This window comes from Microcaecilia unicolor, chromosome 6 (assembly GCF_901765095.1).
Source record: "Microcaecilia unicolor chromosome 6, aMicUni1.1, whole genome shotgun sequence".
In the NCBI taxonomy this organism is placed as follows: domain Eukaryota; kingdom Metazoa; phylum Chordata; class Amphibia; order Gymnophiona; family Siphonopidae; genus Microcaecilia; species Microcaecilia unicolor.
This window is the reverse complement of record NC_044036.1, coordinates 200411068-200437928: the sequence shown is the minus strand read 5'-3', so window position 1 is coordinate 200437928 and position 26861 is coordinate 200411068. Positions and strand designations below refer to the sequence as shown.

The 26861-nt window shown below is 47.8% G+C and overlaps 1 protein-coding gene across 2 annotated transcripts in view; it reads right to left on the bottom strand.

Annotated features, from left to right (window-relative positions):
• LOC115472007 (metabotropic glutamate receptor 2-like) overlaps nucleotides 1-26861 on the bottom strand; it is a 101498-nt gene that overhangs the window by 12007 nt on the left and 62630 nt on the right. The window contains exons 4-6 of one of the 2 annotated variants that reach the window (XM_030206034.1): nucleotides 16851-16869; nucleotide 16490; nucleotides 8798-8972 (exon numbers count right to left, since the gene is read on the bottom strand). In XM_030206034.1, the coding sequence (XP_030061894.1) occupies nucleotides 8798-8972; nucleotide 16490; nucleotides 16851-16869 (195 nt within the window). The remainder of the gene's footprint in view (nucleotides 1-8797; nucleotides 8973-16489; nucleotides 16491-16850; nucleotides 16870-26861) is intronic. The other variant, XM_030206035.1, reaches the window with a different exon arrangement.

Here is a 26861-nt window from a genome sequence, read left to right as displayed (position 1 = left end):
CCACAAAAAGGCACACCTTTCCGTCCAACCCTTCAGCAATATGTCCCACAAATATATTAAACAGAATAGGCCCCAGCTCACCTTTCTTTCATCCGAGCGGATTCTATTTACAACCACCCTCTGCCACCTGTCAGTCAACCAGTTTCTTATCCAGTTCACCACTTTCGGTCCTAAGTTCAACCCTTTCAGCTTATTCATGAGTCTTCTGTGGGAGACTCGTGAATAAGCTGAAGTCTTTGCTTTGCTGAAGTCCAAGTAGAATACATCTAGCGCACAACTAGTTCTTTGGTCACCCAGTCAAATAATTCAATAAGATTCGTTTGGCAGGATTTTCCTTTGGTAAAGTGAAAGTTAACTATCCTTTCTTTCAGCAGCGACTCCATTATTTTTCCTATCACCGACGTGAGACAAGTTCCATCTTCTTCCTTTCCCCTGGTTCCCCGCATTTCAGCCGCTCTGATATTGTCACTTACATACAGAACCACTCCTCCAGAACCTCTAATAGCCTGGTACAGTCGCATCCCATTCACGTGTCCATAATTGTGTATCTAGATTTTCAGAAGGTGTTTGATAAGGTCCCTCATGAAAGACTACAGAGGAAATTAGAGGGATATGGGATCAGAGGTAGTGTCTTACTGTGGATTAAAAACTGGTTGAAAGATAGGAAATGGAGAGTAGGATTAAAAGGTCAATATTCGCAATGGAGAGGGGTAGTTAGCGGGGTCCCTCAGGGATTGGTGCTGGGACCTCTGCTTTTTAACATATTCATACATGACCTAGAGATGGGGTAACTAGTAAGGTAATCAAATTTGCTGATGACACAAAGTTATTCAAAGTAGTCGAATCGCGGGAAGATTGTGAAAAACTACAAGAGGACCTTAAGAGACTGGGAGACTGGGCGTCTAAATGGCAGTTTAGGTGGTTTACTATTTACATGACCTTTCCCTCTGGGGGTGACTTTCTGAAATCCCTTGTTTCCTTTTGTCACCCCCACCCTCTAGTTTAAATGTCTAGAAACATATTGTCTGAATTTCTCCCCAAGGATCATTTTTTCCATCACAGAAAGATGTAGCCCATCATTACAGTACAGCCTTTTTTTTCCACGTATTACCCCTCCCCATGTAGGAATTACTTCAGAAAAAGCCACAGTCCAAACCAAAGATTTCAGTCCCTCCCCAAGCTTCTGGAACGCTCTCTGTGCTGTAAACTTGCTATTGTTGGCCAGGTCATTTGTCCCCAGGTGAATTACAACATCAGCATTTGAAGCTTCGCTCTCTTCTCGGATCACTTTCACTATTTGGTCTGTACATCTTGTAGCTGAAGGGGGCCAGCAAAGATCGGCGACGGCGGGTTGGCAGCAGGAGGGGGGTGGAGAGAGTCATCGGTATGGGGGTCCAGGCCAAAATCTACGGGGGCCCAGGCCCCTGTGGCCCCACGCAGATACGACCCTGGCACGTCAGACCTTACCACTAAATGGGTGGCGGTAAGGTCTTGGGCCAAAAATGGGCGCGCACTGGTTTTCCTTTTGCTGCACGTCCATTTTCTGGCACATTAAAAAAAACCCAGCACTGTCCACTTTTGGGCATCTATTTGCATGATGGCATTTTTGTCACATAGCGGGTAGCCACTTTGTTCTTTTAAATGCCGGCAAGTTAAGAAGTTAAGTGGCCAGGTAATAGGATTTGTTTAATTAGGTGTAGAACTAAATTGTGCTAAATCATAGCAAACCTTCTTTAAAACTCTGTGAAAAAAATGTATACTGATGTATTTGTATCTCTTCAAGGTTCAGTGAAGATTAAATGTTTGAACTGGCACTGAGAGGCTTAGAAAAGTTATTGTTTCTTTAAATGTTTAATGTGAGAATAAGAATAAAAATTGGGAGTTTTTTTTATGGCTTAGGACAAAGCTGCTCAGTGAGTGTGGACTGTGGTCTTTTAACTCATAAGAACAGAAGAGTAGCCATACTGGTTCAGACCAATGGTCCATCTAGCCCAGTATCCTGTTTCCAATAGTGGCCAAGCCAGGTCACAAGTATCTGGCAGAAACCCAAACTGTGGCAACACTCCATGCTACAAATCCCAGGGCAAGCAGGTGCATCTCATGTCTGTCTCAATAGCAGGAATTTGTCCAAACCTTTTTAAAACCCAGATACGCTAACCGCTGTTACCACATCTTCCAGCAAAGAGTTCCCCAGCTTAACTATTCGTTGAGTGAAAAAAATATTTCCTCCTATTTGTTTTAAAAGTATTTCCATTTAACTTCCTCAAGTCTTTGTACTTTTAGAATGAGTAAAAAAAAATCAATTTACTTCTATTCCTTCTACACCACTCAGGATTTTGTAGACCTCAATTCCTATCTCTCCTCATCCGTCTCTTTTCCAAGGTGAAGAGCCCTAACCTCCTCAGCCTTTCCTCATACAAGAAGAATTTCATCCCCTTTATCATTTTGGTCACTCAAAGAAACTGAGATAAAAACCAAGCTTCTGAAGTCTTCCTCCCATGATGATGGATTAAATTATAAATTAGTACTATATCATTATCTTGTCAAAACTTTCTTGTTTAGTAGAGGTTCATTAAAAAAAAAAAACCATAGTAACATAGTAGATGACGGCAGAAAATGACCTGCATGGTCCATCTAGTCTGCCCAACAAGATAAACTCATATGTGCTACTTCTTGTGTATACCTTACCTTGATTTGTATCTGCCATTTTCAGGACACAGACCGTAGCCCAGCACTAGCCCCACCTCCCAAACACCAGCCCAGCCTCCCAATCTCAGCTAAGCTTCTGAGGATCCATTCCTTCAAACAAACCTTTCCATCCTACCAATTCAATAATCACACTGACAACTTGTGTAATTTCCCTGACAGCCAGAAGAAATTCCAGAGCATTAATACATAGTAACATAGTAGATGACGGCAGAAAAAGACCTGCACAGTCCATCCAGTCTGCCCAACAAGATAAACTCATATGTGCTACTTTTTGTGTATACCCTACCTTGATTTGTACCTGTCCTCTTCAGGGCACAGACCGTACAAGTCTGCCCAGCACTATCCCCGCCTCCCAACCACCAGCCCCGCCTCCCACCACCAGCTCTGGCACAGACCGTATAAGTCTGCCCAGCATTTTCCCAGCCTCCATCTGATACATTAGTAACTCCTGAAGCCTATGCATTCTGTGATTGGCCATAAAATAAAGTGATTACTATGGAACCTTTCAAATTTTGCCAGGTCTTCACACACAAAGGATACCCACCAGACACTCTCAACACTGGTGTCGGTGAGGCACAAAGTCAAAAGCAGAGCCACAAAACCACCTGAACAACATCCTAAAGGGTCTTATTGCTTCAGTGTTATTAAAGACATCCAGATAAGGTGCTGAGGCTCCTCTGTGACTGCCCTACCTTCGACTATGAATGCTTGAGAGGTGCCAGTACTCATTTTGGGCGGGGTCGCCACATATGGCTCCACCCACATTAGCCACACCCCTTATACCAACCATGGCGCATATAAACAGATATCATTGAAAATATTATACTAGTAAAGAAGAAAAAATAACGTTATTTTTTTTCATTATAAATAATTTCTGTAAGCTGTTACAGCTCCAGTATACCCAGTGGAAAATAGACAGCAGATGTAAATTCTCAAATTGGACATATTCCAAACACTAAAATGAAAATAAAATAATTTTTTCTACCTTTGTTGTCTGGTGACTTTGTTTTTCTATCCATATTGGTCCCAGTCTCTGATTCTGCTGCTCTCTATCTGTTCTCTTAACTCCGTTTCCAGGGCATCCTTTCATTTCTTTGCTTTCCTCCTTTCTTCTTCATTTCTTGCTCTACATCCATAAGTAAAAGCTGGATCCTCCTCCGTGGAATTGACTGGAAGAGGTATAATGTGGATCCAGCTTTTGCCTATTTTCTCCATCCATGTGCAGTTTTTCTCCCCTCTTCCTTTTCCCTCATCTCCATCCATGTGCATCTTCTTCTTTTCTCTCTCCTCCCTTCCATCCATGTCCAGCATTTCTCCTCTCTCTTCTCCCCCCTGTATCCATATAAAGCAATAATTCTCTCCCCGCCAACTCCTCCATCCATCCATGTCCAGCAATTCTCCTCTATCTCTGCTCTCCTCTCCATCCATGCCCTCCCCTCCCCTCCCATGTCCAGTGATTCTCCTCTATCCCGTCCTCCCCTGCCATCCATGTCCAGCAATTCTCCTATGCCCCCTGCCCTCGCCTCCCATCCATGTCCAACGATTATCCTCTCCCCTGCCCTCCCCTCCATGTCCAGCAATTCTTTCTTCCCTGCCCTCCCCTCCCATCCATGTCCAGCATGTCTCCTCTGCCCTCCCCTCCATGTCCAGCAATGCTCTCTTCCCTGCCCTACCCTCCATGTCCAGCGATTCTCCTCTCTACCCTGCCCTCACATCCCCATTTCAGCGATTCGTTCAAACCCCAGCCCCCCCCCCCACCTCAGCTCCCCGACTTTCTGTTTGTGCACCCGTGCTCCCTGCTTTGAAATTATTAGTTTACCTGAAATCACGGCAAACTGGCAGTAAAAGCAGCAGGAGAAAGGCATTGGCAGACAGGCTCGCATCCTCGTGGCTTCCCTTCCCTCTCAGCACATCCTGCCCTCGTGGAATTACATCAGAGGAAGGCGGGACGCACTAAGAGGGACGGGAAGCGACGAGGAGGCGAGCCTGCCTGCCTGCTACTTTTGCTGCCGGTTTGCCGAGACTTCGGGTAAATTAAAGATTTCAAACCAGGGAGCACGGGTGCACAAATGGAAGGAAGCGGGCAGGTGAGCTGGACCTTATGAAAAAGGTGCCGGTACGCACTGCGTTTCTTTATAGATGATATTCAGACAGATCACCTGTTAATTAAGTGGCTAAACTTAGTACCAGTGTAATCCATATCAACAATTATCTTCAAATACTCAATGCTGTGGCCTGGAAATGGCCCAGCTTTGAACACTATAATTTTATGGTTCTTAAATTGAATTTATTGTAGTTAATGATTCATCGTACTTATTAGTTAAATTGATTTGTGTATCATCTGAATAACTCTTGTTTTCTTTGCAAATGGCATAGAACTATTTATGGTATCTGTGGGATTTTAGTAAATCTGGGGCTAATTTAGTCGGCGACAGTCAGCATTAAAAAAAAAAAAGCACTGACTGCCGCTGGCTGAATATTGTGTGAATTAAATTTAGTTTGTAGCTGGTATATTTTTTTCTGCAAGTACTGTGAACAGCTATGTGATGATCCTGCGGTCCAGGCCACTGTTTCCCATGCCATTGCCATAGAAGGATTCACAGTGGAGTGTAGGAGTGGCCTAATGATTAGTGCAGCATGCTGAGAACCAGGGAAACTGGGTTCAATTTTCACTGTTTTTATTTATTTACTAGTAAAAAAGGCCCGTTTCTGACACAAATGAAACGGGCGCTAGCAAGGTTTTCCTCGGAGTGTGTATGTTTGGGAGAGTGTATGTGAGAGTGACTGTTTGAGAGTCAGAGTGAAAGTGTGAGTGTGTGAGAGAGAGAGTGTGTTTGTGAGAGAGTGTGTGTGTGAGAATGAGAGTGTGTGCAAGTGTGTATGTGAGACACAGTGTGATAGAGAGTGTGTGTGTGTGCCCATCCATGCTCCTCTGTCCCCTGCCCCCTCCATTCATCCCTATCCAGCATTTTCCCTCTCTGCCTGAGGCCTGCCCTGCAATCCATATGCATCCATGGCCATCTGTGCCCTCCATTCATCCCTATCCAGCAATTCCCCTCTCCCTGAGTCCTGCCCTTCCAATCCATGCCCATCCATGCTCATCTGTCACCTGGCCCCTCCATTTTTCCCTATCCAGCATTTCCCCTCTCTGCCTGAGGCCTGCCCTGCAATCCATATGCATCCATGGCCATCTGTGCCCTCCATTCATCCCTATCCAGCAATTCCCCTCTCCCTGAGTCCTGCCCTTCCAATACATGCCCATCCATGCTCATCTGTCACCTGGCCCCTCCATTTTTCCGTATCCAGCATTTCCCCTCTCTGCCTGAAGCCTGTCCTGCAATCCATATCCATCCATGGCCATCTGTCTCCTCCATTCATCCCTATCCAGCAATTCCCCTCTCCCTGAGTCCTGCCCTTCCAATCCATGCTCCTCTGTCACCTGGCCCCTCCATTCATCCCTATCCAGCAATTCCCCTCTCTGCCTGAGGCCTGCCCTGCAATCCATATGCATCCATGGCCATCTGTGCCCTCCATTCATCCCTATCCAGCAATTCCCCTCTCCCTGAGTCCTGCCCTTCCAATCCATGCCCATCCATGCTCATCTGTCACCTGGCCCCTCCATTTTTCCCTATCCAGCATTTCCCCTCTCTGCCTGAGGCCTGCCCTGCAATCCATATCCATCCATGGCCATCTGTCCCCTCCATTCATTCTTATCCAGCAATTCCCGTCTCCCTGAGTCCTGCCCTTCGAATCCATGCCCATCCATGCTCATCTGTCACCTGGCCCCTCCATTTTTCCCTATCCAGCAATTGCCCTCTCTCCCTGAGGCCTGCCGTGCAATCCATTTCCATCCATGCCATCTGTCCCCTCTATTCATCCCTATCCAGCAATTTCCCTCTCTCCCTGAGTCCTGCCCTCCCAATCCATGCCCATCCATGCTCCTCTGTCCCCTGCCCCCTCCATTCATCACTTTCCAGCAATTGCCCTCTCTTCCTGAGCCCTGCCATCCCAATCCATGCCCATCCATGCTCCTCTGTCCCCCTGCCGCCTCCATTCATCCTTTTGCAGCAAGTCCCCTGTCTCCCTTTCATGACCCCCCTTGCATCCATGCTCCTCTCTCTCCCATGTCCCAGCCTGGGCCGCCCTCTTCTCCCCCTCCCCCCTTCGCATCCATGCTGTCGTTTCTCCCCTGCCCTCCCGCTCCCATTGTTGTTCTTTAGTGGCCACCCTCTTCTCTCCCCCCAACATGGTTTTTTTTTTTTTTTTTTATTGTTTTTAAATTTACCTCCGTGCCGGTTTCGGCAGCGAAGCATCAGGGAAGGAGGCGGCGCTCCCGACGTCTAGGTTTCCCTTCGCTGTGCTCCGCCTTCTTTTGACGTCATCCTTGACGTCAGAAGAAGGCGGAACACAGCGAAGGGAAGGCTAGACGTCGAGAGCGCCGCCTCCTTCCCTGACGCTTCGCTGCCGAGCGTTGCGATTGGTTGAGTGTCATTGCTCCGCCCTCGACGTCATCACGTTTGATGCGTGGGCGGGGCAGACACAATGCGATCTCACCCCCTTCACTTTAGAATGTTGGCTAACAGAGGCTTCATTAGAACGTTGGAGGTGCGTTTTATATAGAGAGATAGCATTTATATCCCACAATATTCCCACCCATGGGCAGGCTCAAATTGGCGTACAACAGTCTATAAAAACATTCAACAATTCAGCAAACAAACAATCAATATTGTAAGAGAGAAAGGGAAATAGCAAGGTGGGAAAAGGGGAAAGAGTATGTCGCTATGACAGTTGTAATTCAGAAGGAAGAGACACCAGGTGGGTTTGGAGCGTATGCTCTGCCAAAAAGGAAGGTCTTGAGGCACTTCTTGAAGGTCGGGTGATCAGGAGTAAGTTTGACCAATTGAAGCAGCCCATTCCACAATTGAGTGCTGAGATAGGAAAAGGTGGATGCATAGGTGGTCTTATACTTGAGGCCACAAAAAAATGAGTAATGGAGATTTAAGTACGAACGAGCTGATTTGTGAGAGTTCCTAGGCGGCAGGTTAATTAGGGACTCCTTGTGACTCTGGGCAAGCCACTTAACCCTCTATTGCCCCAGGTACAAATAAGTACCTGTATATACTATGTAAAGAGCTTTGAATGTAGTTGCAGAAACCAAAGAAAGGTAGTATATCAATCCCTTAACAAGATTCCAGGCACATCTCAAAGTAGCAACATTCCATGTAGAACCTCAAAGACATAGCATGATTCTGGAATCCCAAAGAGTAGAAGAGTAGCCTAGTGGTCAGTGGATCAGAGTTTGATCCTGGGGAACTGGGTTCGATTCCCACTGCAGCTCTTTGTGGTTCCGTACAAGTCACTTAACCCTCCATTGCCCCAGGTACATATACTAAACAAACTACAGAAAGGTGGAGTATCAAGCCCCTTTCCCTTTCCCTATTTGAGGTTCTACATGGAATGTTGCTAGTGCAGGAGTAGCCTAGTGGTTCCCACTGCAGCTCCTTGTGACTCTGGACAAGTCACTTAACCCTCCATTGCCCCAGCTACAAGATAAGTACAAGATAATGCTATATGTGAACTGCTTTGACTGTAACCACAGAAAGGCAGTATAAAAAAATCCCATCCCTTTCCCACAGTCCCAATCACTGCAAACACTACCTGTTCGCCAAGCCAAGGACCCATAATTCCAGGGTTCAAGAGAGTTGCGGCTTGTGACTTGACAAAAAGACTGTCTCTGTTGGAAGGGGTAGGGGTGTAAGAATAGAAGAGAAGAAAACCCAAGCAGGGAGAGAAATGTTATCTATTATTGTTCGAAACTGGGACTAACATTGTTTAAACTTGTTTCTGGACAACGTGGGCATATTTGCCCCTTTTGGCTCTTGACTGAAGACTGTCACAGAGTTGGGAGGAGAATATAAGAGTAGGAAAAAAAACCCCAGAGAACCCAAGCAGGCCAGGATGAAACTGCTGGATCAAAAAACAGACTCTTTCCCCTAAGAAAGGACAGTTACTACTCCAGAGCTCCTAGTTCTCGTGAAGTCATAACAGAGTTAAGTTTTAGCTTCTTTGCTCTTTTTCTTTCACTCACCCTGAGAGCAAGCAGAGCCTGCTGCGGTAACACTGAAACGGCTTGTTGCAACCCGGTGGCTGGCGACATTCTTCTGTGGCTGGAAAAGGATGATATGCAGTTTTGGAGTGAAAAGGCAGCCAAGAACCACTGAGCCACTCAGACTTATCGAGATGCACATGGTGGTTGTCTGGACCTGTGGGACGAGAAGGAGCTTAGATAAAATTTTCAAAGTTAGGGGGAAAAAAAGCAACAAAGCCCTCAAGTGACTCTTTTCTGAAGGAAACAAACTGGTCCCTGTAATGCTGGTTCACATGGAAGAACTTTAGATGCTTTAATGCTTAGGAATGAAAGGTCAAAAGCCAAGTCTGACCAAATGTTTCTTCCAGAGACTAGCTAATTTTCAGCTCTAAACTGATGTTAACGTAATGTTGTTATCCATTACTTTGGGTTAATTAACACAGATAATTTGTATCTATCTAATGTCTTATACATTGGCCTTCATCAACTATGTTCCCTCATTAATACTCATTTTGTCCCACAAAAAAATTTAAGGGCCTCCAGAAGGCTAAGAACCAACTTTATCATATCACTAAGAAGCAGTGTGTGAGATTCATCTACCACATAGCCTCCTATGGTTGAAGTGAATATGAACTATAGGTGCCAACTCAGGCCCTGAGAAAATCGTCAATGCTTGACCTCAGGTCTTCCATTCCCCCTTGATTTTGGCTAATCTCCTCCATCATCATCACTCCTGGACCTGGGCATCTTTCTTCCTTACCTCTCCATAGCAGAACCTGTGCTTCCTCTCCCTCCATGGCTAGATCTCAGGTGCACTTTATTTCAGTTTTCTTCCTACTGCTGTTCTAGTAGCTCATTAAGAGTGACACCAAAAAGCGTGAACACAAGGTCTGTGATTACAGTGCATGGGTGCTTATAGGCCTCAAGGTGGCTCTGCCTCCTATCCGTGCACAGGTTTGCTTTGCAAGCAGGAAGTTTTTGTGTGAGGAGGAGGGGAGAACGCCACCCTAAGACCTGTAGTACACACGCTTCCTGGGCTCACATACCCCAAGCTCACTAATACGTTGGCTCTCCTCTTTCTACTACTACAACTAATAATAATTTCTATAGCGCTATTAGACGTATACAGCGTTGTACACTTGAACATGAAGAGACAGTCCCTGCTCTACAGAGCTTACAATCTAATCAGGACAGACAAACAGGACAAATAAGGGACAAGGACAAAGAGTAACAAGATTCTGTGCAGAATCCCAAAGAGTAGCAAGATTCCGGAATCCCAGAGTAGCAACATTCCAGAATCCCAAAGAGTACTATTACCACTACTACTACTTATCATTTTCTATAGCGCTACTAGACGTGCGCTGCACTGTACACTGAACATGTAAGAGACAGTCCCTGCTCAAAACAGCTTACGAGCTAATCAAGACAGACAAACAGGACAAATAAGGAATAAAGGAATTACTAAGGTGGGAATGATAAAACATACATGGGTACTGAACAAGTGAATAGGGGTTAGGAGTTAAAAGCAGCCTCAAAAAGGTGGATTTTTTAGCCTAGATTTGAGGATGGCCAGAGATGGAGCTTGACATACTGGCTCAGGAAGTCTATTCCAGGCGTATGGTGCGGTAAGATAAAAGGAACAGAATCTGGAGTTAGAAGTGGAGGAGAAGGGTGCAGATAAGAGAGATTTGCCCAGTGAATCGAGTTCCTGGGAGGAGTGTAGGAAGAGATAAGAGTGGAGAGGTACTGAGGAGCTGCAGAGTGAATAAACGTGTAAGTCAATAAGAGGAGTTTGAACTGTATGCGGAAACGGATAGGGAGCCAATGAAGTGATTTTGAGGAGAAGGCTAATATGAGCATAGCACCACTGGCTGAACATAAATTGTGCAGCAGAAGTTTGAACAGATTAAAGGGGAGAGAGATGGCTTAGTGGGAAACTTGTGAGAAGTAAGTTGCAATAGTTTAAGCGAGAGGTGATATGAGTGTGGATAAGGGTTCTGGATAGTGTGCTCAGAAAGAAAAGAACAAATTTTGGTGATATAGAGAAAGAAATGCCAGGTTTTAGCAGTCTGTTGAATATGTACAGAGAAGGAGCAAGAGGAATCAAAGATGACCCCAAGGTTACAAGCTGAGATAGGAAGATGAGAGAGTTATCCACAGAGATAGAGAATGGGGGAAAATGAGAGGTTGGTTTAGGGAGAAAATAAGAAGCTCAGTCTTGGTCATGTTTAGTTTCAGATGGCTGATAGAGCAGTGCCCAAAGGGACAGAAGGAGCTGTACCAAGTCTGGAGTCTAGGGGCACTTGAAAGGAGTGTCCACTACTGGGGAAGCAATAGTGGGCAGATTACTTCATAGGTGCCAGTTCTGTGTTGCTTGAGCACCACCCAATATTGAGCAAATACCTTCACATTGAGCATCCTCAATCATTCTGAAAAGTTGGCTCCTAAGTATTGCTGGTCCTTCTCAATGTCAAGGCCCTGCTGACTACTGGCCTTCTTTTAATGAAATAGGAAAATTAGGTTCTTACCTTGTAATTTTCTTCCTTTAGTCATAGCAGATGAATCCATTACAAGTGGGTTGTGTCCATCAACCAGCAGGGGGAGATAGAGAGCACTGAAAAACCATAGTGCCTCATGGCCAGCTAGCTCCATCTGCCTCTTCAGTATTTGAAGCTTCCAAAGCAGTGTTACACCGCAAAGCAGAATAACATGAACTTTCCTCACAGCGGATGAACACCCCAAAACTGGAGCTATAATTCAAAGGAGGGAATAAACTCATCCTCCTGGAGGGAATGAACTCATCCTCCTGTAACTGAACAGAAATCCTGAAGACTGTTTTCCAACTTCTCCCAATGAGAGAACATATCTACAGGAAAAACTGAACATAAAAGTAACATGAATCACATAATGAACCACTGAGGGAGGGCTCATGGATTCATCTGCTATGACTAAAGGAAAGAAAATTACCAAGGTAAGAACCTAATTTTCCCTTCCTTGTCATCAAGCAGATGAATCCATTACAAGTGGGATGTATCAAAGCAATCCCTAGATAGGGTGAGAACAAGCCACACCACGCGCCAGCACTTGCGCTCCAAAATGCGCGTCTTTCCTGGCAGCCATATCCAGCCTGTAATGTCGGGCAAACAAGAGCTTAGAAGCCCAAGTAGCTGCACTGCATATCTCTTGAAGAGAGAGTGCTCCAGTTTCAGCCCAAGAAGAGGAAATCGCTCTTGTGGAATGTGCCTTATAGGCTTCAGGCGGAGGCCGGCCAGACAGCAGATATGCTGAAAAGATAGTATCTTTGAGCCAACGGGCTATAGTGGCCTTAGACGCTGGAGACCCTCTACACAGACCTGACAAAAGAACAAACAGATGGTCAGAGGTCCTGAAAGCATTTGGCATGCGCAGATATTGCAACAGAGCCCTTCGCACATCCAGAAGGTGCAACTGCCCATAGGCTTCTGGAAACTCTTCTTTAGAAAAGGAGGGCAGGAAAATAGGCTGGTTTAGGTGAAACGCTGAAACCACCTTGGGCATGAAGGAAGGCACCGTACGTACCATTACTCCGGACTCTGAGAATTGTAGAAATGGGTCTCGACAGGACAGCGCCTGGAGCTCAGATACCCATCTCACCGATGTCACGGCCACCAAAAAGACCTTCTTTAAGGTCACATCCTTCTTCGAAGCTCGCCTAAGCGGCTCGAAGGGCGAACACTGAAGGGCCTTTAAAACTAACCCCAGGTTCCAGGCCGGACACGGAGCCCGCACGGGAGGACGGAGCCGAAGCACCCGTCTAAGAAACCGTGTCACATCCGGGCAAGCAGCCAGAGAGACGCCAGCGACCTTCCCTCGAAAATATGCTAAGGCTGCCACTTGAACACGCAGGGAATTATAGACCAAGCCTTTTTGTAAACTATCCTGCAAAAAGTCAAGTATCAGCAATGTATCAAGCAAGACAGAAGCCCGCATGGGTGTGATCACTTTAGAAGCGCACCAAGCCTCAAATTGGCGCCAAATCCTGGCATAAGCCACGGAAGTGGAACGCTTGCGGGCCTGTAGGAGAGTGGAAATGACTTTACTGGAATATCCCTTGTCTCTCAATTGCGCCCTCTCAATAGCCATGCCGTAAGACCAAAGCGGCAGGCGTCCTCCATGGTCACCGGGCCCCGTGACAACAGGTTCAGTACCAGAGGAAACAACAGAGGATCCTCTACCAGCATCCGCTGGGCCAATCTGGGGCAATGAGAACCACCTCTCCTTGATGTAGCCCGAATCCGCAGGAGAACTTGCCCTATCAAGGGCCACGGAGGGAACACATACAGGAGGCCCTGAGGCCAGGGTTGAGCCAAGGCATCCAACCCTGCCGAGCAAGGATCTCTCCGTCTGCTGTAGAAGCAAGTGACTTTGGCATTTGTGCTGGATGCCATAAGATCCATTACGGGCTTTCCCCATTTGGCACATATCTGCAGGAATACTTCGTCTCCAAGTTCCCACTCCGCTGGGTCGATTTGATTCCTGCTCAGAAAATCGGCTTGCACATTGCTCTGACCTGCCATATGAGCTGCTGACAGAAACTGCAGATGAAGCTCGGCCCAGTGGCAAATCTGCGCGGCCTGCGCTGCTAGTGCTATGCACTGAGTGCCTCCTTGGCAATTTATGAAGGCCACTGCTGTCGTGTTGTCCGACAGAACTCTGACAGCCAATCCTTCCAGGGTCAATTGAAAGGCCAGAAGCGCCTGGAAAATTGCTTTCAACTCCAAGCGACTGATGGACCACTCCGACTCCTCGGGTGTCCAAAGACCCTGGGCATGCCTTCCCCAGCAATGTGCACCCCAGCCCTTCAGGCTGGCATCTGTTACCACCAGGCACCAATCGGGGAGCGCTAGCAGCATTCCTCGCCGCAGCATGCTGTCTGAGAGCCACTACTCCATACTGAGCCGGGCCGCAGGGAGACCACCTTTGAAGCAGGGAACACTGCAGAGGTCTCAGGTGTGCTCTCGCCCAAGGCACCACTTCCAAAGTGGCTGTCATCGACCCCAACAGCTGGACTATGTCCCAAGCTCGCAGACGAGGCATCCTCAGGAGCAGACGGACCTGGTTCTGAAGCTCGCACCGCCTTTGCTCAGGTAGGAAAACCATCCCCAAGGCTGTGTCGAACCGGACCCCCAAATATTCTAGAGATTGAGAGGGGGTCAGGTGACTTTTGGCTATATTGACGACCCAGCCCAGAGATTGCAGTACGTAGACCACTCTGGCTGTAACATGATGACTCTCTTCTGCAGAGTCTGCTCTGATGAGCCAGTCGTCTAGGTACGGGTGAACCCGGATACCCTCTCGCCTGAGAAAGGCAGCTACTACCACCGTTACCTTGGAAAAGGTTTGGGGAGCTGTGGCAATGCCAAAAGGCAAGGCCCGAAACTGGAATTGCTTTCTCATCACCGCAAAACGCAGAAACCTCTGGTGCGGGGGCCAAATTGGAATGTGCAAGTAAGCTTCTTTCAGGTCCAGAGATGTGAGAAACTCGCCTGGCTGTACCACCGCTATGACGGAGCGCAGGGTTTCCATGTGAAAATGCCACACTTTCAGAGACTTGTTGACTTCTTTTAAGTCTAGGATAGGCCGAAAAGACCCTCCTTTTCGCAGCACCACGAAGTAAATGGAGTAACGGCCAGAGCCGCATTCGGCGGGAGGCACGGGGGTAACCGCCTCAATGTTAATCAAGCCTTGCAAGGTCTCCTCTATCGCCGCCCGTTTGGCGGCAGAACTGCATCGGGACTCCACAAACACGTCTCTTATCAGGGCATGGACTTCTATTCTGTAGCCTTCTCTGATCAGGTCCAAGACCCACTGATCTGAGGTAATCTTGGCCCACTCCTCAAGAAAGAGGGAAAGTCGTCCTCCTATCACAGGAATTGAGGAGGAGGCCGGCACACCATCATTGAGAGGGTCGCCCTTGAACTCCAGGTCTTGAGCCTGCGGCTGCGGAACGTTGTCCGAGTGAAAGGAGTTCCTCTGCTGAAGACGGGCACGCAAAGTGAACCCAGCAGATGGCCCCGGATGGTACCTTCTAGCTCCACGGAAGCGAGGTCTGTAAGAGGAAGGAACCGCCTGACCCTTGGAAGAAGGCCGCGGCCTATCCTCGGGTAAGCGCTGGGGTTTGGCATCCCCAGGCCTTTCACAATTTTCTCCAACTCCTCACCAAACAGGAGAAGGCCTTGAAGGGCAACTTCACCAACCTTTGCTTAGAGGCCATGTCAGCCGCCCAATGCTGTAGCCACAGAAGACGGTGAGCCGCCACCGCTACAGCCATCTGTTTAGCCGAAGCTCTGACCAGATCATAAAGGGGCGTCAGCCAAAGATGACAAGGCTGACTCCATCCGCAGTGCCACCTCCGTAAGGGGCTCCACTCATCTCCGGGCTGTTCCACTGCCTGTTGTAACCAAGCGAGGCAAGGCTCGGGCAGCATAGCAGCTGCATGCAGATGCCCGTAAAGATAGGCCTGAAATTTCAAAGGACCGTTTCATAGCTGCCTCCAGGCGCCGGTCTTGCATGTCCTTCAGGGCAACTCCTCCTTCCACAGGGAGGGTAGTTCTCTTTGTCACAGCCGTGACTAGGCATCCACTTTAGTCACGCTAGGCGCACCAAATGCTCCTCACTTAGAGAGTATAATTGCCCCATAGCCCTGGCAACCTTCAAAGGCCCCTCGGGGTCAGCCCATTGAGCCGTGATAAGCTCTTGGATGGAGTCATGCAAAGGAAAGGCTCGAGCAGGCTTCTTAGTACTTGCCATCCTTGGATTACAGGAGGGTCTCAGTACTCCAGGGTCTTCTATAGAGAGGACCTGCAAGGCATCAGTAATAAGCGCTGGCAGCTCATCGCGGTGGAAAATCCTCACCGCGGAAGGATCATCTGGATCCAGTGGCAATCCTGCACCTTCTTCTGGCTCTCCAGACCACGAAGGCCTGCCAGACCCCTCAGAGTCCTCACATCCTGACCATGGGGGGGGGGGGGGGGAGTGGGGGAAGGGGTGCGCCACACTCTGAAGGGGAATCCACCCTTCTGCACTTGTCTTGCGGCCATCTGTCAGGGGAAAACGTGCCTGACAGTAATCCAAGACCAGACTCCACTGGAGGGGATACAGAAAGCAGGGCTGCGGAGGACCCCTGCGGAAGAGCTCTTTTTAACATGTATGCATTATGCAGCAATAAAACAAATTCAGGGGAGAATGGCTCACCATGGCCTCCCAGTTCCAGTCTGGGGAAAACAGCTCTTTTATTATTAGCCTCCACACGAGGCGCCCTCAGGCTCAAACCCCTCCACTGCAGCGGGGGTCGCGCCATCCAAATGGCACCCGCTGCCAGCTCCATGGAGCGGGAAGGAACATCGCTCGCCATGCTCGGGCCGGCTCTAACGTCTGAAAAGCACGCCTTACAGAGCCCCGCTACAAATTTGCGTTTGCCACAACAGAACAGCACTTAACTTTCTCAGCAGCATAGCCGAAAACGGCGGAAAATTCAAAATGGCGGATTCACTCCAAAATCGTCCCGAACGCGGGCCCTCCCCGGAGGAGCTACAAAAGGCTCTTACCTCACCAGACCGAGTCTCCGAGCTCCAGTCACACTGCCAATCAGAAGAAAACCTCTTTTCTGGGATTGCCGCGCCAAGCACGACGCAACTTTTTTTTTTTTTTAACGCTGTGAGGAAAGTTTGAGACAAGAGCGAAAGAGGCAAATTTCCAACTCCGGAGGATCAGTAGAGTGGGAAAGGCAAGGGAAAGGTGCGAACCTATGTGCCTGCATCCACAGCGTGGGCAAAGACAGGGACAGGGCTTGTCTATTGTCTACTTCACCATCGGGGGCGGGTAAGGCAGGGAAAGGGCTAACCTATTTGCCTTTAAGTGGGCACCATCAGCCACAACACCCCTGCTACAACTGGCAAAGCCCAGGAGCCACCCCAGGCAGATTTTCTGAAGGAGCTTGATCAAGCTGCAACCACCCTGCTGGGAGATAGAGAATACTGAAGAGGCAGATGGAGCTAGCTGGCCATGATGGCACTATGGTTTTTCAGTGCTCTCTAACTCCCCCTGCTGGTTGATGGGTGTGAAAGATCCGTGCCCTCCCTCCGGGGTCCGCGGGATCTTGCCTCTGCCTTGGACAATCCGGCTACAAACCAGGATTCATGTCCCAACCTCCTAGCCCACTGTAGTCCACAAGGCAGGGCTTGCAGAAATCAACTCAAAAGAAACTCAGCAAGTCTCTTTATTTTCCTTCTGGGATTCACAGTCCAGCAGTTTCAACACAAAAATAAAGCAGGCATCCAAAACACAATCCCCTTTGTTTCTCCTCTCAAGGCACTAGCACAACAGGGGTAAACCCAACTCCACTCCACTGTTTCCAGAATTCAGTTTGTTCCACCTAAGCAGTCTACAGCCCCGTGCTCTCCTTCTCCCCTCCCCTTTGAAAAGGGGAAGAATGTCCGTGAAGGGCAATAAAAAAAAACACAAGAAAAAGAAAGAAACTGCTCCCGGTTTCCTCCTGGTGCTTTGGCAAACAGTCCCAATAAACAGTTCCTAATAAAACACTTCTTCAGGCTTGAGCAACCATTTTCCCACAACCAGCTTCCTCCCACTGTGAACAGTTCACACAGGGGGAGTCATTAATCCCTCTTCAAACAGCACCTTTAACCACAGTTCATAACAGCCTGAACTCGCTTTGGAGAGAACAAAAATGTCCCACCCTTTCTTGGGTCACTCTCAATACACTGACCCTCCTCCCTCATGACCCTTTTCCTTTCCCCTTGCAACCCAGCTGCCATACCACGAGTTCACCTGCTTTTTCAGCTTTTTCCCTAAGGAATGAGCCCAGGCTGTGAGGTCCATCGGCTCCTCTGGATTCTCCCCTCTCTCCCTCTCCTCAGCCTCTTGCCATTCCATGGGTTCCTCGTCCCACCCACTTTTCAGCTGTTCCTCATTCCCCTGATTACCCTCCAGGGGCCCCCCTCCTTGCCTTGTCAGAGTTCTCCCCTGTGACCTGCTGGGGAAGATAATCTCTATACCAGGGCTTGCGCCGGGGCTGCTGGGTAGTGTAATCTTTTTCTCTCCTCCATTTTTCAGGGGGCACTAACCTTCTCTCTCTCTCTCTGGGGAAGTAGTAAAGGCAAGGCTCTGTTCTGTCTCCTTTTGCTCTTGAGCCTCACTCCTTCCCCTTCCATCTGCTCCACCCCTTCACATAGGACACAACCCACTTGTAATGGATTCATCTGCTTGATGACAAGGAAAGGCCAGTTGGCTATGTTTCTGCCACTAACTATTTTCTCTAATAAAGTATTATCAAATTCCATTTATATCAACTGTGCTTATGGGAGGGCTTTCCCACAGTTTATAGAAGCATCCCTAGCAAGATTAACAGTTGGTGGTGGAAAGGCATGGCAGTGTGGGTGCTGCTGGTCTGCTCTCAGGAAGAAGTGGGGAGGAAATGTCAAAGGAGAAGGGAAAATTAGGTTCTTACCTTGGTAATTTTCTTTCCTTTAGTCACAGCAGATGAATCCATTAACTGATGGGTTGTATCCGCCTACCAGCAGGTGGAGATAGAGAACACTGAAAGCACATGGTGTTCCTGGATGCCCAGCCCCCTCTGCCTTCAGTATATGAAATTTCCAAAGCAGAGTGAATAAGAAAGGCAAAATAACAAACTTTCCTCACAGAGAACAAACGCCCCTGAACCAGACCAATATCCAAAGGAGGGACGTTATCAACCTCCTGCAATAAAAACAGCATGTAGTAACTCTGATAGCTTGTCTTCAAGTACTCCTGATGAGACACAATGTCTGTATGCAATATCTGTACCAGTGGCATAGCCAGTATGGGGCCACGGAGGCCTGGGCCCCTGTAGATTTGCCCCTGGACCCCCCTGCCGATGACCCTCTCGACCCTCCCTCCTGCCGCCAAACCTCTGTCGCCTACCTTTGCTGGCAGGGGACCCCAACCCCAGCAGCCGAGCCAAGGTCCTCTTCTTCCCAATCCCGCGCAAGGCTTCGTTGCAGTCTGATGGCCGTCAGACTCACAGAAACAGAACGAACTGGAAATGTTGGCTCAGGACCGCAAACCGGAGAAACCGCTGATGCAGCGGCCAGATGGGAATATGCAAATACGCTTCCTTGAGGTTCCAGAGACGTGAGAAACTCTCCTGGCTGTACCGTCACAATGACGGAGCACAGGGTTTACATGCGGAAGTGTCGCACTCCTAAGGCCTCGTTGACTCTGCTGATAGATCTGAACAACCCGCCTTTTCGAGGCGCACCAAAAATAGATGGAGTAGTGACCGCAGCCGCGTTCGGCGGGAGGAGCCGGAACCACAGCTCCGAGCTTCAGCAACACCTGCAAGGTCTCCTTTACCGCCGCCCGCTTGACGGCAGTGCCGCATTGGGACTCCAAAAACACGTCTCCCACCGGGGCAGCGAATTCTAGTCAGTAACTTTCTCTGATCAGGTCCTGGACCCACCGATCCAAAGTAATCTTGGTCCACTCCTCGAGAAAGAGGGCAAGACAACCCCTACTGCGGCAACCAACGAGTGGACCGGCGCCCCATCATTATGGAGAACGCCCCTGAACTCCTGGGCGTTGCCCGGATGCCGCAGCGCATTTGTCCAAACGAAAGGAGTTCCTCTACTGGAAACGGGTACATTGACCAAACCCCGCAGAGCTCCCCGGGCGAAACCTGCGAGCTTCGCGAAAATGTGGCCTGGAAGAGGAGGGAAAAGAAGGACTTTTGGAAGAAGGCCTCAGCCTATCCTCAGGCAACCGTTGGGACTTAGAGTCTCCTAGGTCCTTAACAATCTTCTCCAAATCCTCCCCAAATAAAAGGGTAACCTCACCAGCCTTTGTTTGGAGGCCATGTCAGCCGCCCAATGCCGGAGCCAAAGAAGCCGGCGGGCAGCAACCGCCACCGACATCTGCTTAGCCGAAGCTCCGACCAGATCATAAAGAGCATCAGCCAAAAAAGACAGTGCAGACTCCATACGCGGGCTGACCTCAGTGAGGGAATCCACTCCATCGACGGGCTGCTCAACCGCCTGCTGCAACCAGGAAAGGCAGGCCTGGGCTGCATAGGAACTGCAAATAGCCATCTGTAAGGAAAGGCCCAAGATTTCAAAGGACCGCTTCAGTGCGGATTCCACCGCCGGTCCATATCTTTCAAAGCAACTCCTCCCTCCACCGGGAGAGTAGTCTTTTTAGTCACAGCCGTGACTAACGTATTCACTTTAGGCATCCCAAAGAGGGCCAACAGACTTTCACTGAGAGGGTAAAGGTGACACATAGACCTGGCCACCTTCAAGGAACCATCAGGGTCAGACCATTGAGCTGAAATAAGCTCTTGGATGGACGCATTCTCGGGAAAAGCCTGAGAAGGCTTCTTAGTACTAGCCATCCTAGGATTAATAGAAGAAGCAGCACCCTCGTCAAGATCTTCAATACAAAGGGCCTGTAAGGCATCAGAAATGAGAGCTGGCAGCTCGTCGTGGTGGAAAATCCGAACCGCTTTAGGGTCATCCAACTCCTGTGGCACACAGCCACCCTCGTCTGGATCATCAGTCCGTGATGACCTGCCAGACCCCTCAGACTCCCCGAAACTAGACCACTGGGGAGAACAGGGTGAACAGTCCCTCAGCCAGGGTATTCACTCGTCTACGCTTAGCGTCAGCCAAAAGCTCAGGGGAAGAAATAGTCTCCAGCAGACGCTGGGCTATCAAGAACTGGGGGCAACCCAGTCCGAAAGGAATTGTCAGGAGCCTCAGGCAGTTCTCTTTTTAACATAAAAGCCTTATGCATCAGCAGCACAAATTCAGGGGAGAAAAACTCACCCTGTACCTCCGTCTCCACATTGGGGGAAGTGGAGGCAATAGCTCCTCTAGAAACCTCGAAACAAGGTTCCCCTGCACTCAGACCCCTCCGCAACCGCGAGGGTCGAGTCACATGGCACCTAAGATGGCACCCGCTGCCAACTCAGTCGGGCAGGAAGACTCACCGCCCGCCATACTCGTGCCAGCATTAGCATCTAGGCAGCATGAGCTACAAAGCCCCGTTGCTGATCTGCGTTTCCCACAATGGGAGCAGCGCTTAACCCCTTCAGCAGCCATCAGATACAGAAAACAAAATGGCGCCTTCGCGCCAAATCTTACCCCGCACAGAGCGCTGTCAGCGGGAACCTCCCCGGAGGAGCTGGGCACCATTCTCACCTCAGGAGACAGAGTCAAACGAGCTTTGGTCAAGCTGCACCGAACCAGGAGCTCTGGAGAAAGCCCTCTCTCTTTTTTTTTTTTACTGTGAGGAAAGTTAGAGGCAGGCAGCCACACAGGAACTCCGAGAGGAGGGGGAATGGGGTAAGGCAGGGACAGGGAAAAACCAAGTATGCCTTTAAAGTGGGCACCACAAGCCACAACACCCCTGCTCTACTGGCAAAGCACAGGAGTGACACCTGCTGGGAGATAGAGATATACTGAAGGCAGAGGGGGGCTGGGCATCCAGGAACACCATGTGCTTTCAGTGTTCTCTATCTCCACTTGCTGGTAGGCAGATACAACCCATCAGTTAATGGATTCATCTGCTGTTGATGACAAGGAAGGGTGGCATGTCCAGTGATTCAGAAGTACATCTGGGGAGCAGTGAAGAGATTACAACCAAACGCTTTGCCAGACCCAAGGAGAGGCAACATTAGGGGCTGTACATCTTAGAGGTACAGGGTGAATTCACTGGAAGCAACTTCTAATTCCATCCCTGTTATTAAAGGTGTCTTGGAGGCAAGAGAGGCAAAGGGAGCCCAATTATTTGTATTCATTATTTTGTGTACATGCTGGACTGCCCCTTTAGAACAACCATTTTCTTGTTATTTGAACAATATTTTGTGTATTTCACTTCACTAAACTTTATTGAAAAATTGAGATGTATGGACTTTTCTTGAATGTCTCCTGATTACTTGAGGGCCTACAAACACTGATTCCTACAAACACTGATTTCCCCCCCCCCCCAACTGAAGAACCCTAGGGGTAGCTCCAAAGGTGTGCCCCTCTGCCAAAGGAAAGACCAGACAAAGAAATTAAATAAAACAAATATTCCTGTAGAAACCCTAAGGTTCTGCTTCCTCAAGGAACTGCAGGGACCTCCAGTGGGTCTACCATATGTTGGCTTTTACAAACCTTCACAGCTTCTGGAACACTGGGCTGGCCCTTCTTTCAGAACTTGACAGTGGTAGGAGGAGACACTGCATCCATACCCTTTCTGCAGGCTCCCCCTCAGAAGAACCCCCCTCCAAAGACCCTCCTAAGTGATACCAACCCTGTAGTCCCCCTGGTACTACCAGAAGATGCCCTTTCCAGTCTAGCATCTTCACCTCTCTCCATTCCTCTCTCCCTCCCACTCCAGAATTTCAATATCCTTTCCCTGACCGGTCCAGCATCTCCACTTCTCTCTCCCCACTGCCAACTAGCATCACTACCTATCTCTCCTTTCCATTCTAGTCCAGCATATCCACCTGTGTCTCCTCTCCTAGTCCAAGATCTACCTCTCTTCCCCGTTCCCTGTACAGTCCATGTCCATCTACCTCTCAGTCTAGCCTCTCCATCTCTGTCTTCTTTATGCTGACTAACTCCTTCCCTCCCATTTTCAGTCCAGTAGCTCCACCTCTCCCTTTCTCTTTCCTGTCAAGTATCTTGATTTCTCTCTCTTCACTGCCTCCACTGTCAACTAGTACTTTCAAAGCTCCCTCTAACCAGGATGAGGCAGCAAGAAGAACAGCAAAAAGAGAAACTTTAAGGTGCCCCAGGTGAGACTTCTAGCACCTGAACACAGTGGGGCTTCTGTCAGCCCCCCTCAAGATAACAGGAAGTGGCAGAGCCTCACTGCACTTAGGTGCTGAAAGCCTCCATGGGGTACCTTAATGTTTTGCTTTAAGGCTATTCTACTTGCTGCTGTGGCCTGGCTAGATAAAGGAGCACCACAGAGAGGGAGCTTTCTGGGGAGATGTGAAAGCATGGGGGTGGGGGAGAGACAGTGCATATTTTCTAGCAAGAAAGGTGCCAGTACAAATGCCAGGCCACTCTTCAGGGGTGGAGTGATTACTGAGGGACCCACGCCACAATAGCCAGACCCCCTGCAACCAGTCACAGAATCTATGACAAGGCAGAATTGTTGTGTAGAGCCTGAGCTCTTTCATTAAAACTTGGGGACCATGGGTCAATTTTAGCAGACAATGGAAAAGATGCTGGTACTCAGTACCCCCAAGTACCGCCTCAAAAAAAGCCCTGGGGAGAGACCACAATAAAGGGATAAAAGGGTGAATTGGGGACATCCAGTCAAAATCAAGGACATTTGGCCACCATGTTGTACACCTTGGGGAGTATACACAGAAGAAAGTGAGATGCTGGCTAAGCAGGCAAAGTAATGGACAGGGCACAATTTTGGCTTCCCCACCTGTTCATTATGTCCCTGGAGCAGAGTCTTTGGCTAACCCAGGCACTGCACCTGGAGGAAGAAGGATTGAGAGCAGTAACAGAGCCTATAAAAGCTTCTGCACTGGTCGCAGGTGAAAGCAGGAATAGAGTACAACCACCACCACATCCTTGCAAGGAGAAAAGGAGTGATGTACTAAAACAACAAGCCTGATGAACAGAAGAGGACAGAGAAGAGTCCCTGAAGATGTACACGGATAAATAACTCCACTAGCTGAGTCTCATCGGGGGAGGGACACCTTACTTATGCCTGTATATTGTCCCATTTTTTCCCCTGAAGAATCCAAGTTAAAGTAAACCTTTTTGGTTCAGAACTAAAACTGTGGCCTAGACTGTCTTATTGAGACAAAGGAGAATGCCAAGTTGTGGATTACTATGCCAATAATATCCTAGTTCAAGCTAGTCCTGGCCCTGAGCTCCCTGCAAACTATGGGTTGTGGGTTGTGTCGGCATTAGCAGACAGCAGCCGCTGGAACAGCTTAGTAAACGGGGTATATAATTTTCTGAAAGTAACCCACATGATGCTCACTCATGCTAAACAAGGGTTACATTGCACATCTAAAGGGTTTCAAAGACTTATTGGGATTTATGCCTATGAAAACAGAATAACTGAATCCACCCGGACGCTGCCCTGAGCGCCACCTGCTGTACAATAACCTCATACCACATACTTTTAAGCATAATTTAATTGTTTTAACAGGCCATTTATGCATGTAAATCAGCATTTTACGTGAAAGTGGTTTATAAAATTATCCTCTTTATATTTAAATAAACAAGCCTCAACTGCCCGGGGAGAGTCGTAGACCCCTCAAATACCCCTTCAAGGGCTATCACTGGCTTCTTATGCTGAAAAACTGCAGTAACAAATAACTTTACTCAAAGGAGGAAAAGCCACTGCAGAAAAAAGCAGCCACTCAGAGCACAAAACAAATAAAGAGAAGTTGTCCTCTCAATTTAATAATTTTTTTCTAATATTCATATATGGACAGCGCTGGATCTACCAGCTACAAACAGTAACGCCTACAAGACTGAATGGACCAATTGAATGGAATGCGTTTTTCTAGATTGATAATTGAAAATTCCTCCTCCTGAAGCAGCTCGGTGAAACAAGGGGGCCCTTGGGGTAATGGATCTGGGCTTGTCTGGAGCACATGATAAGAATTTGCAAGTGAAAGACACTGTTTCTTCCGTTTAACATAGTGGAATAATTTCACAGTTATGATAAGTGGAATTTTCTGTGGCATGTCTAGCTCTATCCAGTGGAATTTTTTTTTTTTTTTTTGTAGGCTGGAGTGGGCTTTGGGAGGACTTCTATGGTCTATGTCCAAGAAACACCAAAGAAAAACCATGATCAACTATAATATCACATTCATTGTTGATTTAAACCTTGAATTGATAACGAATGTGACTGTTGGGCAGACTGGATGAACCAGTCAGGTCTTTATCTGCCATCACTTACTATGTTACAAGTATGTTACCTATTTGTCACCAAGTACTCGGGAATTCATTGCTAGAGATATGGTATAAGCAATTAGCTTAGCAGGGTTTTAAAAAAGGTTTAGATAATTTTCTAGAATTAAAGTCCATTAGCTATTATTAAGATGGACTTAGGAAAATCCATTGCTTTTTTTTTCTAGGCTATGCAGTATAAAATCTTTTACTCTTTTGGTATATTGTCAGGTTTGGATTAGCCATTGCTGGAAACAGGATACTGAGCTTTACAGACCTTTGGTATGACAATATTATGTTCTTATATTCTTAGGCTATCTATGCTCTTCATGGAAGCAGTTGCAGGTCCTTATGTGCACAGTAAAGCACAAGTTCTGAACCAGTTCTCAAGACACATGAAGATATCCACAATGATTATGCATTCACTATCTCCACTGTACGCAAATCCATCTCATGGTGGTTATCCTGAAAAACCTAACCACCTACATGTGTCTTGAGGACTGGGTTGTGAACTACTGCAATAAATAGAAGAAACAGGTGTGAATCCTCGCCAATACAAAAGAATAAGAACCTTCTATTACCGTTTATTACTATACCATTACTTATTGCTAGTTTACAAAAAAAAAAATATTTAAAACATATAAAAACACTCATAATAACATCTAGGAAATCCAATAATTGATTGTAGAGAAGTGTGATAGGAAAGCACAGCAAATCAAACATACAATAATTAGTAACAAAACTAATAATCCTAAATAACAACAAGCTTAACATATATTTAATTCAAGCTATAAGACTGACATCTCTTTCCTATTTTTTTTTCCTTTATTCTGAATTGTTATTAAATGTATTTGAAAAAGGTATGTTTTTAGCGCTTTTTGGAAACAAATATATGTATCTTCAAGTCTTAGTAGTTTTGGAAAACTATTCCACAGTGAAGGCGATAAAAAAAAGAAAGCTGACTTTCGTGTGGATTCCCATCTAGCCCTTGTTAATGGAGGAATAACTAATCTGTTATCTGCGAGACTGCTGCCAGAAACCTCAGCAATCATTTTGACATGCTCCCGCAGCACAGAAGAGCAAAGTGGAGACAGAGGAGTGGCAGAGGGCAGGAAAGAATGGGATTCTTTCCTGTCCCCACAGGGCCACTAAACCACAGGGCGGCCTTCAAGGATCAAGGTTGTACTAATGGACCAGTTTGCTTTAAATTGTTACCTTACTGCTGAGAGAGCGGGGGGGGGGGGGGGGGGGGGGGGGGGGGTTGCTAGAGGTGTCCTGAGTTGCCATGGAAATATTTATACCATAGAGACTCCTGCACATGAGCAGAACATACCATAGAGATTTGCACTGCACACACTAAGATTTTAAAAGTGCTAAAAATAAGTTTTAAAAGTATTTGTATTAAATCTAATTGCAGAATTTAGGTGTTAGGAGATGGGATTGATATGCTATGTACTCAAATTTGTTTCAATCATATGCAAATTAGTCCGTTTTTGGGAGGCTCTCATTTGCATATTTATGGGTAAACAATTGTTGGAAATGTTACAGCCTTAAGTTAGGGCATGGCTCTGATCAAAAATGTGACATTTGATCCAAAAACGAAGGGTTTATCTAGTGTTTTTTACTAGGAATTCCAATTAGAGTGTCTATGTTAATCTGCATTCAAATAGAGCTCTCTGATTGGCTGAGCAGCAGTGTTGCCAGGTGGGCGCGTTTTACCGCCCAATTGGGCGGTTTTCCGCGACCGCCGCGGGAAATTTTTGCCCGCGGCGGGTTGCGGTTTTTTGGGCTTCTTTTTTGTATTTTGGCCGGTTTTTAGGCGGTTTTTGGCCGTGGGGGGGGGGGTAGTGACGTTTTGGGGGGGTTAGTGACGTTCTGGGCGGGCCGATGACGGGGAGGCGGGGCCGATGACGGCGGGGCGGGGTTGATGACGCGGGGTGGGGGTGTCAGGGGCGGGGTTTGTTTGGGCGGGTTTTGGGCTGGATTTAGGCTGGTTTGGGTGGGAAAAAATTTTCCACCTGGCAACCCTGCTGAGCAGCTCTTGTTAGAATTCTGAGAGCAGAGAGAGCAACTGAAGATTTGACTGAGCCAGGACCTGCATTCTGTGAGCTCTG